General features: G+C 38.1%; 1 protein-coding gene across 1 annotated transcript in view; it reads left to right on the top strand.

The window, feature by feature from the left end:
- Positions 1-13,687, top strand: part of LOC121867079 (nuclear speckle splicing regulatory protein 1-like) — a 95,114-nt gene that overhangs the window by 72,304 nt on the left and 9,123 nt on the right. Inside the window, exon 8 of the mRNA XM_042366834.1 lies at positions 13,470-13,615. Coding sequence (XP_042222768.1) covers positions 13,470-13,615 — 146 coding nt within the window. The remainder of the gene's footprint in view (positions 1-13,469; positions 13,616-13,687) is intronic.

The following is a 13,687-nucleotide window of genomic DNA, read 5'->3' as shown; positions in this document are numbered from 1 at the left end:
TATTGAGAAAGTCAAGCTCCTCTTTTCCGATGACCCTGACGCTAACAGGTATGAAATCTTCACTACCCAGCTGTTGCAGACTCTGGAGCCCTACATCAAGGTTTATCACGACAACATAAACACCAGCCGCCAGCAAAGCATAACAGAGTTCTTCGCCCGCAACCCACCACAACCAGCCCAAGCCAGTGATAGTGACAGAGGCAGAGACAGTGATGATGACTTTGAGGGATTTGTCAGGGAGGCACTAGTAAGTGTGGATGACACCGATGGAGACTCACCTGAGGGCCAGTAGCCTGCCCTCTGCCTCGGAACCAGCCTCCATTCTACGCCAACCCATCTCTTCTACTAACGTAAGTGTTAACCCCAACCTTGTTTTTTCTAACCTAACCTTCAGTTTATTATTCTCTTATTGATTGTTCCCTTCTATATTATGTGTGTGTGAATACCATCATAAAGTTAAGATGTTATTTTTAGTAAAACATACGTATTGTGTCGGGGAAAAGTGGAGTTTGGGGGTCGGCCCGGTCTCTATTTCAATTAATCCCATATGTTATATTGTTCACTTTACGCGTTTCTCACTTTACGTGGGCCGCCGTGGGTTCAATTAACCGCGTAAAGTGAGGGTTCACTGTATAATACAGTATCTCAGACTAAAGTTGGGAGAATATAATTTGCATTGCTGAAATCCTTGCAAGACAGCGAATAATTTGAATAAAAACGTCATATATTTTGCACAAAAGGTAAAATTTTTGCTCTCTCTAATAAAATTTGTATGTCTAATGCAAATTATAGCATGTTTATATTCAAATTAATCACTATCTTATAAGAATTCCAGCAATGTAAATTATATTCCCCCAGTCACGTCTATTAAATTTTATAAGCAAAAAAACAAAAACTCAATCTAAAGGAAATATATAAACAAATAAATACTTCACTAGACCTCTCCGCGCCAACTGTCAAACCATATCACCTCACAAATTATTCATAGACCTCCCTCCCTCCGTCTCTCTCCCCCATCTGCCCCCTAGGCTTACAGTGTTTATCTTATATAATATCTCAGACTAAAGTAAGGAGAATATAATTTGCCTTGCTGGAATCACTGCAAGACAGCGAATAATTTGAATATAAACGTCATATATTTTGCACGAGATAAAATTAATCACCTGTATCATATTACATTAGTGATTTAAGAGTTTTAGTGTATATATATAAAGTCGACCCTCGTTAATTCGGACCCCTTTAATCCGGATTTCGGATAATTCGGACAAAATCTGAACGAACTTTTTTTTTAGATATGTAGGAATATTACCTACGTGGACCTTAGGCTAAAATGCTGGTCCACCCACTGCTGGGATAAAACACCGGCGTCTTTTTGGTTAAATGTAACATCTCCACCACTAGTGTGGGGGGGAGGGGGATGCAACTTTTAGCTTCAGACATGAGAAATATTTACCACTTACTGCCAGTAAACAATGGAAATGTAAAATATGTACCAATTAGTAATGAAAAGTTGTGCAGTTCCTTCAGCAAATGAAGCTGACCAACTTACAATCGGCTAGATTACCTTACAACGTGTTTTCAGTAGTCTATGTTGAAGTTCTTAGCACAGGCTAACTTATCATATCATATACGGTATCACAGTTGTCATTGATCTACAAAAAATACCGGTAATAAAAACCTTTTTGATATTTCACACTTAATATAATACCCGGTAATCTACTTCAACCTCCTATTGTTTACAACGACGCATGACGCATCACGCACCACCAGCTGTATCAGCTAGACGGTACACGTGTTTTTCGAATCGTTTTCAGTTAAAAAACTGTTACATCACATGTATATTTTACCTTAACTGTGCCTGAATGAATATATTCTCGGAAATAAATAGTAGTTTTGCTGAAACGTGATGTATTTTAATGTAAAATAGGATAAAATACATGACGAAAACAAAAGATTTTACCTAACCTTCCGATGTTCAAGAGAAGTTACTCGTTTTTTTAATAGTTTTTGGTTAAAATACTGTTATATTACATTGGTATTCTATTCATACTGTGCTTGATATAATGCATTCACGGAAATGTAATATTTTTGCTGAAATGACGTACATATTACAGTGGAGAGTGGGATACAATCGTGACGAAAACAATGACTTTGAAATATTATGCAATATTAACCCCTAAATTGGATAATTCGGACAATCGGCTAAAACAGACACCGACACCCTTCCCCCCCCTATTAGTCCAAATTAACGAGGGTCGACTGTATATGTGTATATATATATATATATATATATATATATATATATATATATATATATATATATATATATATATATATATATATATATATATATATATATATATATATATATATATATATATATACACACACATTAGAAGTCCAAAAATCCGGACTGCTTGGGGATTGGGTCGGTCCGGATTTTCGGATTTTCCGGATTCTCAGGCAGTACTTTTAAAATTCAAATTTAATGAAGAATAAATAAGAAATGAACAGGTACATTTTGATAGTTTATTCATTTGCAAATATAGCATGCTTCATTTATCAAAATGAGCAGTTTTAATGAAAAAGCTGTGAATTCTAAATTTTATTCTTTGCCTTTTATATATCATAAATTGTAGACTTTCCAATGTCGTATGTTTCCATTAGAACAGTATTGCTCACACCACGATCTAGTTTCTTAATTATTTCAAGTTTGTCACTCAATTTCAATGTGTTCTTCTTTCTCTTCACACAACGAAGTTTATCTACTTTAGGAGCCATTATTATGGGCTTGTACAGTACTCTGTAAATGGAAAGAGTAGGACTCAAAATATTGTTATATTACAATGGTATTCTATTCATACTGTGCTTGATATAATGCATTCACGGAAATGTAATATTTTTGCTGAACGTACGTATTACAGTGGAAAGTGGGATAAAATCGTGATGAAAACAATGACTTTCGCTTTCTTTCGTTCAAAAGATGTTACCGTAATCGCTTTTCGAATGGTTTTCAGTTCAAAAACTGTTGCATTACAATAATATCCTATCCTAATTGACTTGAATAAATACTACGATACCATATTTCTGAATATTTTCATTAAAATCCATCAAAATTATTTTCCTTGTCATCGTCTGCAGCACCAAACAGCTTCTCCCAGTCCTCTCTTTGAACAGGGCTAGAGGGTACGTGTTTTTCGAATCGTTTTCAGTTAAAAAACTATTACATCACTCGTCTATTTTACCTAAACTGCGCCTGAATGAATATATTCTCGGAAATAAATAGTAGTTTTGTGGAAACGTGACGTATTTCAATGTAAAATAGGATAAAATACATGACGAAAACAAAAGACTTTACCTAAGCTTCCGATGTTCTTGAGATGTTACTCGTTTTTTTAATAGATTTCGGTTAAAATTCTGATATATTACAATGATATTCTATTCATACTGTGCTTGATATAATACATTCACGGAAATGTAATATTTTTCCTGAAATTACATACGTATTACAGTGGAAAGTGGGATAAAATCATGACGAAAACAATGACTTTCGCTTTCTTTCGTTCAAAAGATGTTACCGTAATCGCTTTTCGAATGGTTTAGTTTAAAAACTGTTGTATTTCAATAATATTCCCTCCTAATTGACTTGAATAAATACTTGAATGGAAATATACAATATTTTTGTTGAAACTACCCGGGTTTCAGTGTAAAGTGTCGTAATAATAAATGGTAAACAATTTGCCTTCAGCACTTGTGTTTCATGCACGGCGAGCCTCAGTTTATAGGACGTAGAGCGTTTTTAGTGGTTCTGTTGTTCCATTACCCTAAAAAACGTGGGTGGACTATAAACGAGGAATATCATAAATTAACGACTTCTTGGTAAAAAAATCAGGGTCGACTGATAACGAGGGGGGGTTATAGACTAGTATATACGGTATGTTGTCACAGTTTGATTGCCCATTTTAAAGTGGCGACCACATGGTCGCTTGTTGTCGCTGTGCAGCTGTGGCGCTCACGCATGCGCACATGCACACAAATGCCCGCTAAAAAAAAATCGTTTTTGAAAAGTCCGGATTTTCGGGTGGTCCGGATTTCTGGCATCCGGATTTTTGGACTTTTACTGTACTTTTCTGTGAGTTGGAACCAATTACCCAAAATCCCATTGAAACAATGGTTTCGGTTAACGAACGACATTCTGGAACAAATTGTGTTCGTTAACCGATGGACCACTGTATTCTCATATGCTCAGCCACTTATGGTGTACGTTTCTTCATAAATACTATATATTAATTAATAGGAAAAAAATACAATATGTAATTTGTAATATGACTCCAAAGTAAAAGGATAAGCTGTATTGGAAGGTATTCGCTCAGGATGTTATCGTGTAAGAACTTTCAGCAGAACAGCTTACAACAGGGTCACTATAACACTCTGTATAGTATTGATATGAGGATACCTTCCTAATGATACCTTCCTAACAACATTATTTACTACCTTTGAGTGATACATGATGGCTCAATTTTGCTACTTATACACTTAGACAAGTGATTAATGAATAAACCAGGTTATATGCAGATGCACAATACAGTAAGACCTCGCTTAACGTCGGAGTTACTTTCCTGAAAACATGACGTTAAGCGAAACATCGTTAAACAGATCAATTTTCCCCATAAGAAATAGATAAAATACGGGAGTTGCGTTCCTAGCCTCCCTTTGCCCCATGAAAAAAGTTACATATGCAGAAACTTATTGCCAATTCTATAGAGAATAGTATATAGAACTATATTACTAAGTTTGTATTGGTACTCACCGATGGGCAGAGGTGGTAGAGCGAGTGTGTGGTAGATAGTGGAGCGAAGGAGGAGGATGGCGGGAGCAGAGGAGGGTGGTGAGTCACTGAGACTCTGCTGCTGCCTCCTCCTCCTCCTGCTCTTACTGGGGTTCCTCCGCCGCTGGTTGCTCCTCCTCGGCTGCCGGCTGTTGTAAAGAAGCTCCTCCCGTCCCGCGATGATAAAATGAATCCAATGTTGACTGCTTGGTGCTACTCATCTTCTCCTTATAGATCTCGGTGTAGCAACCAGTACTGTCCTCAATGCTGCGTTGAACCTTGGAGCTACGCTCTCTGTTTGGGTCGTCATCTAGAAGCATTTGCATTGCTTGCTGGATCATGTTGAACGATTCTGCCATCCTCTTGGAAGTTAGCCTTCGTTGAGGTTCTTCGTCGTTGTCGTCTTCTTCAACGGGAATGTGTTCTGTTAATTTTTGCTGAATTTCATTGGTGAGCTCTTCTGTATGGGATGCCAGGACGTCCTCAGTATCTTCTGATTCCAGCCCATCAAAGCCTGCCTGTCTAGCCAAGCTGAGGATATCCCTATTCACAGCTGGGACTAAGTCCATAAATCCCGTAAAACTGTTGATGCACTCGGGCCACAGTTTACCCCACACACCATTCAGGCAACTTTCTGAAACCTCTTCCCGTGCCTTGCCAATGTTGTCAATTGCATGAAGAATGTTGAAGCCACAACAATATTCTCGGATCGTTGGTTTATTTTCTCCGTATGTAGCCTTGAGCAGCTGGGTCACGGTACGGCGTAAATATTACGTCTTGAATGCGGCGATGACACCTTGGCCCATAGGCTGCATCAGTGCTGTCGTGTTGGGAGGCAAGAATACAACTTTTACACTGGCTAAATATGGCGCCGGTTAAACATGCCTTTCGTTTGCTTTGTAAATGGCAGGAAGGTGATCCTTAGAGTAACCTTTCAGGGCCCGTGGGTTAACAGCATGAGAAATCAACATCGGCTTCAGCTTGAAGTCACCGGCAGAGTTCGTGCCAAGCAGCAGCATCAAGCGGTCTTTTGCTGCTTTAAAACCTGGCGCTCTTTTCTCCCCCTTGGAGATATAGGTCCTCTCAGGTATCCTCTTCCAAAAGAGACAGTCTCATCCACATTGAAGACTTGCTTTGTTGAGTAGATGGCGGATAAGCTTAGCCATTATCAAATTTACCAGTTTTTTATTTAATCATTACAGTACTGATACATTATAAAAAGTATTGTACTGTATTATATACAAAGGGTACAGGTATTAATAAGCACATAATATTACAGCAAACATATCTTTATTAGTAAATAAAAACAAAGTAAATTTTTTACAATGGTAATGGCAGGCATGGGGAGACGACGAGGAACCTTTTTAAGTTAGTTCCCCCCCTTCCTCCCTCCTCATACCTCCTCACCCTCTTACTATTTAGTGAATTTTAAATGAAAGAAAACATTATATAATTTGCATAATGAACATCCTCATAAATTACCAACTCATGAATTATAGGAATAGAATATGAATTATACTGTACAGTACAATATTAAGATACTGTACAAAACTATATTTGGGTGCGTAGACTGGGGGAGATGACGGGTGGTAGAGGGAGGACAAGCGGACAACTTGCCTCCTGGCCCGTGCTCTCACCAAAATTCCAGTGCTGCACTGTATTAAGGTTCATTTTGGTTCTGTTGACGTCTTAACACAGCTTAAATGCTGTGTTGTAAGTTGATTGTGTCCTGTGTACAGCAATTGTATAGCAATGCGCAACAAACTGTAAAAAAAAATGGAGCAAGCAACAGATGAACCTTGTAGGGGGACTGGTGACAAAGAATTATGCACTAAGCCTGCCCTCAGGCTAGCCTGGGGTGAGAGGGGGGGGGTTCATCTGCAAGATGCATCAGCCAATTACAGATGTTCCATGAGGTCACATGACAGCATTAGCCAATCATTGCGCGTGAGCCTACGACCTAAGTTATCTCGAGCGTCTCCTCAGCCTCCTGCCACCCAGAGGACCCGGGACTCGGGATGATGACACAATATTTCGTTATTTTTCTATACTTGTTTTAGTACATACAGTATTTAATATTTTATATTATCAATGATAAAACATACACCGTAAGTGGCTGATCATACGAGAATGTGTACAGTAATAATAAATGTGTGTGTGTATCTACAGTATGTATCGGTATCAATAGCTAGGGCCTTTTTCTCAAAATTTATAAAATACATTAATGAAAATGAATGGAAATTAAAAGTAATAGATTTATAAATTGCAAAAAGCTGGATGATCCATCTTTATTTTTAATTGTATTCTTTTCATAAATACTGTAAGCATATGTATATTAAACAAATTCCCTGAAAATATCTTGATTTTATACCGTATTACTCATTAATGAGTCATCCATCATGCCACAAGTTGACTTTTGTTTCATGAACTATACACGTATATGTAGTGATCTCTTGGTGAGGGGGGGGGGGCGGGTGCAGTCAGTATCTCCTACCCTTTGGACAGGACTGATTCCTATCAGCTTACAGTTGCCATTTAGGGATTTTTTCAAAGCTATTATCCAATAGTATTTGGGATGAAATGGGTGGGTATTAGAGTTTATTGTATTGATTTTGTGTACATTAAAGCCTTGACTAACGATGGTTGTAGATGTACAGTAGTAAAATTACTGTATGAATCTTTTAATTAATGTTATGTAATGTACGTACAATAGAAGTGGCCAATGAATTGGTAGATAAAAAAGGAGACTGCGCAGTATATACGTATGCACTCATGGAAACAGTGTCATTTATCTTATGTACACACACACACACACACACACACACACACATTCTCCACACAGACACACACACACATACACACAAATCCTCCAGTTTCCGTCTCCACCTCCTCCGACGACTCAAGTCCCTCGGAGTTCCTCCACCTGAGCTCCTCAGTGTTTACACAACATTCATACTTCCCAAGCTCACCTATGCCTCCCCCACCTGGTCTTCCTCCCTAAATGCAACACAACGTAAACACCTAGAAAAAGTGCAAAAGAGGGCATGCAAGATTATTCTCTCCCCTTCCTACTCCACATATCAAGAAGCGCTCAACACACTGACCCTTTCGACTCTCACTGACCATCACCACGACCTCATCTGCAAATTTGTAAGAAGCTTCTACACCATCCTCGACACCGCTCCTACTACCACCTGAGATCCCTAGCCCGAGAATTGCTGTTCGACACCACAAATCAAGATCCAGCCCATACGCACGAACTGATCGCTATAAGAGCAGCCCAGTCCCAACCATTGTAAAAATTATCAATAACTTGTAATAAACCAGTGTATTCTCCCAGTAAATACTACTTCTTGCACTGTCACTATGTTGAAATGCACTGTAGTTTGAGCTTTTCCCCATCTAGTTATTATATATCTTATTTGTATCACTTATGTTACTTGTATATTATTTGTAATTCGAAACCCATTCCCCAAATATGTAACTGTATATTTTCAGCCTTCTGGCTGCCAAGCTCTTTCAATAAACCGTTAATTATTATTATTATTATTGTTACATTCTCCACACAGACACACACAACCACACAGACAGACAGACAGACAGACACGCACACACACACGGTGAATGAGCCATTTGGGGGGGAAGGGGGTGTCGCGGTCACTTTTACCCCCAATAGATCCTTCTCCTCCGGCTGGGAGGAGGTGGGGAGATTAACGCATACAGTACTTTAGGATAAAACAGTTTGCTATAATTTATGTGATTGCAGTTTGAAAGCTTAGTGTCATCACTAATGTATAATGGGTCTCTATATGCCCTGGTTTATTCATTGATCAGTTGTCTAAGTGTAAATGTAGCCCTGTCGAGCTGTCATGTACAGTATCAATTAATTTTAAAATAGAAATTATAATGTAAAATGTTATAAGACAATGGTTTAGTAGTGCTGTTAATGTGTGTGCTGTGTAAGTGTCTTGGCATGTCACCTAACCACCTGACTCCTGAACAAACTCTTCATCAACTTCTTCAAATCCTGCAATGTGCTTGGCAAGCTAAAACACACACACACACACACACACACACACACACACACACACACACACACACACACACACACACACACACACACACACGTGTGTCTGCTGTTCAACACCTCAGCTTACATGATCTACGTGTGTAAACATTAATCTGTATGTTCACTGTATGTTCCTTCACCTTTCTCTAATGAAGGCTTTTGTTAAACCACCAATGTATGTAATAAGTCATTTGTGTCCAATGTATAATATCAGCCTTCGGGCTGCAAACTTTTTCAATAAACCGTTTATTATTATTATTATTATTATTATTACTACTACTACACACACACACACACACACACGTGTCTGCTGTTCAACACCTCAGCTTACATGATCTACGTGTGTAAACATTAATCTGTATATTCACTGTATGTTCCTTTACCTTTCTCTAATGAAGGCTTTTGTTAAACCACCAATGTATGTAATAAGTCATTTGTGTCCAATGTATATTTTCGGCCTTCGGGCTGCAAACTTTTTCAATAAACCGTTTATTATTATTATTATTATTATTATTATTATTATTATTATTATTATTATTATTACTACTACACACACACACACACACACACACACACACCTAATCTGTAAAAGTTTTGTGTTCGACTGGGCTTATGCTGATATTGCAGGAGTCGTAGACCCTCAGCAATTTGGCAATATGAAAACTTCCTCCACTACTCACTGTCTTGTCAGCTTTCTCGATTACATATACCGACATCTCGAGAAACGAAAAACGTCTGTAGCTGTCGCCTTCATTGATTTCACTAAAGCATTCGACCTAGTCGACCACAATATAATCATCAACAAAGCTTTTGATCTCGGGCTTCGGAGAAGTCTTATACCATGGCTTACAGACTTCCTCAGTGACCGACGCCAAGCTGTACGCTTCCGAGGGGCTGTCTCCACCTTTCAGTCACTCACCTGTGGCGTCCCCCAAGGCACCAAGATGGGACCACTCTGCTTCCTTATGCTTATCAATGATGCCCTAGGAGAAACCCCCGCTCGCTGGAAATATGTCGACGACTCCACCATTGGGATCAGCGTCAACAATTCTGCTCGCGACTATACCGCCCTTCAGGATTTATTCAACAGTCTCCAAAACTGGGCCACCAACAACCACGTCACCATCAACCATACCAAGACCATGGTTATGCACATCAACCTCTCCTCCGACATTGTCCCACCCCCTTCCTTTAATTTAGGTCTGAACACACTCCAGGTTGTAGATTCCATGAAGCTCCTCGGCATCACCATAGCCAACAAACTAAATTGGAAACCACACGTCAGTGAAGTTGTCAAATCCTCCAGTTTCCGTCTTCACCTCCTCCGCTGACTCAAGTCCCTCGGAGTTCCTGCACCTGAGCTCCTCAGTGTTTACTCAACATTCATACTTCCCAAGCTCACCTATGCCTCCCCTACCTGGTCTTCCTCCCTAAATGCCACACAACGTAAACACCTAGAAAAAGTGCAAAAGAGGTCATGCAAGATTATTCTCTCCCCTTCCCACTCCACATATCAAGAAACGCTCAACACACTCACCCTTTCAACTCTTACTGACCATCACCACGACCTCATCTGCAAATTTGGTAAGAAGCTTCTGCACCATCCTCGACACCGGCTCCTACTACCACCTGAGATACCTAGCCCGAGAATTGCTGTACGACACCACAACTGCATCCAACCCATACGTGCACGAACTGATCGCGATAAGAACAGCCCAGTCCCAACCATTGTAAAAATTATCATTAACTTGTAATAAACCAGTGTATTCGCTCCCAGTAAATACTACTTCTTGCACTGTCACTATGTTGAAATGCCCTGTAGTTTGAGCTTTTCCCCATCTAGTTATTATATATCTTATTTATATCACTTATGTTATTTGTATATTATTTGTAATTCGAAACCCATTCCCAATTATGTAACTGTATATTTTCAGCCTTCTGGCTGCCAAGCTCTTTCAATGAACCGTTAATTATTATTATTATTTACACACACACACACACACACACATATATATATATATATATATATATATATATATATATATATATATATATATATATATATATATATATATATATATATATATATATATATATATATATATATATATATATATATATATATATTAAGACAACAAGCATCCAGTGAGGGTCTTGTTGTGTGACTGCATGGAGGCGAATTAGAAGATCAGTGTTTAGGAGCTTCTCGCTTGGCAAACACTGGTGTATGTTACCACTCCTTTCCTCTCCATCTCTCTAATTACCCACACCTTTCTGCTTTCTCACTCCATATTTTAAAATGTTATGTAATGTAATGTTGAAGGGATACAACTTTGCTCATTTATACTTATTCTTATTACAATCTCTTACGTACTTTAGGTTTTGTGTTTATTCAAGACATCTTCAGGTTATGAGACCACTAACCCCCACCCAAGAAAGGGTGACCTGACATTCCATCAGAAAGTCAGTAATATGAGACCACTAATCCCCCACCCTACCTCCACCTGACATTGAGTCAGGTCTGGTCACTCCCCAAAATACTAGAGCTTTCGTCTTTATTCAAGACAGTTCCAGTAAATGCTCTTGATTTTCACCTTCAGAAAATTTGTGCCCAAAGTCGGAATTTTTTTTTTTTATTCTAGCTTTGGGAATGCTTTTCCAAGCAAATTTCGATTACGGCTATTGGAGAGTTCAGGGTTTGAGGGATTCCGGCTAATGGAAATATATATCAAGCAGTAAAACCTCGTTAAGGCGTTTTTTGCTTAAGCTGGACAATATTATTTTCCTAAAAATAATGCAAAAAATCAAATATTAAAAAAGAAGAAGGAGAAGGGAGAAGAGAAGGCATTGGGGAGGAAGAGAAGTCACCCCATGGTGCTATTTCACCCATAAAATTTTAGTTCTCTTGGTGTAATTCAAGATTATTTTCTTTAAATCAACAGTGCATTGCATTATATATTGTCAATATGGAAAATAAATTTCAAAATGACCAATAATTTGCTTGTAAACACAGAAAAAAAGCCTTTAGTTGAAGAGAGTCTCAAGCAAGATGTTACCTCCACTGAAAAGACACAGAGACTGACGCCTGTATGGTGTGTTGAGAGGCTGGATGGTGCGCATAAAACTAGTTTCATTACCTTCAATTATATTCAATAATTGTTAAAATGACTAAAAAATTTAATATTAAAATTTTAAAATTATTGAATAGTATAAACTTCTTGATATTTGCTAAAATCGTAAGGAATTTAAGCCCTAGAACCGATTACTGTATTGGCGGACTAATAATACAGCTGGTGGACCGCCAAATGCAAGCGAAAACATGTTCAGGTCGGCTCGTAAGAAACTCGTTAATCGAGGGATTGCTCGTTAACCGAAGTTAAGAATCTTATGGAAGGTAACTCGTTAACCGAGGGACCACTGTAGGTTAAAATACATAATGAAAACAAAAGATTTTACCTAACCTTCCGATGTTCAAGAGAAGTTACTCGTTTTTTTTAATAGTTTTTGGTTAAAATACTGTTATATTACAATGGTATTCTATTCATACTGTGCTTGATATAATGCATTCACGGAAATGTAATATTTTTGCTGAAATGACGTACGTATTACAGTTGAAAGTGGGATAAAATCGTGATGAAAACAATGACTTTCGCTTTCTTTCGTTCAAAAGATGTTGCCGTAATTGCTTTTCGATTGGTTTTCAGTTAAAAAACTGTTGTATTACAATAATATTCTATCCTAATTGACTTGAATAAATACTACGATACCATATTTCTGAATGTTTTCATTAAAATCCATCCAAATCATTTTCCTTGTCATCGTCTGCAGCACCAAACAGCTTCTCCCAGTCCTCTCCTTGAACAGGGCTAGAGGGTACGTGTTTTTCGAATCGTTTTCAGTTAAGAAACTGTTACATCACATGTATATTTTACCTAAACTGCGCCTGAATGAATATATTCTGGGAAATAAATAGTAGTTTTGCTGAAACATGATGTATTTTAATGTAAAATAGGATAAAATACATGACGAAAACAAAAGATTTTACCTAACCTTCCGATGTTCAAGAGAAGTTACTCGTTTTTTTAATAGATTTTGGTTAAAATACTGTTATATTACAATGGTATTCTATTCATACTGTGCTTGATATAATGCATTCATGGAAATGTAATTTTTTTGCTGAAATTACGTATGTATTACAGTGGAAAGTGGGATAAAATCGTGACGAAAACAATCACTTTGAAATATAATGCAATATTAACCCCTAAATCGGTTAATTCGGACAATCGGCTAAAACGGACACCCTTCCCCCCCCTATTAGTCCGAATTAACGAGGGTCGACTGTATTTGTTTATTTCTGTTTTGGTTACCAGTATAATGATATGTGTCACTGGGAATTGCAAAGATAATACCTCTCCATGCCAGGTGCTCCCTACTTGGTTCACCCAAAAATACCAGGTATGCTGAACTGTGCTCTGTAGATGCATAATGGGTTGTGATGTGAACTATCTTAAACAAATTAGAATCATTAGGGCATTATTCTTCTTATCTGACATTTATGATTGTCTTTCCCAGCACCTGAAACCCTCAACTCACTCCCAGCTGATCCATTAACAGAGGTTCTGGAGGATACAACTTCAGGTCATGCAAATCACATTTATGATCTCAATTGCAAGATCTGCACAGGAAAACAAGACCCATCATATACGCGCCAAGATTCGGTGAGTCCTTAGTTCTCAGAACAGTCCTAGTTCTCAAAGTGCCTTTTCATTTCAGTAAATTACCCAAATTTT

The sequence above is a fragment of the Homarus americanus genome, unplaced genomic scaffold, assembly GCF_018991925.1.
Source record: "Homarus americanus isolate GMGI-L3 unplaced genomic scaffold, GMGI_Hamer_2.0 scaffold6317, whole genome shotgun sequence".
Lineage (NCBI taxonomy): Eukaryota > Metazoa > Arthropoda > Malacostraca > Decapoda > Nephropidae > Homarus > Homarus americanus.
The sequence above is the reverse complement of the archived record's forward strand: the minus strand, read 5'-3'. Positions and strand labels throughout refer to the sequence as shown.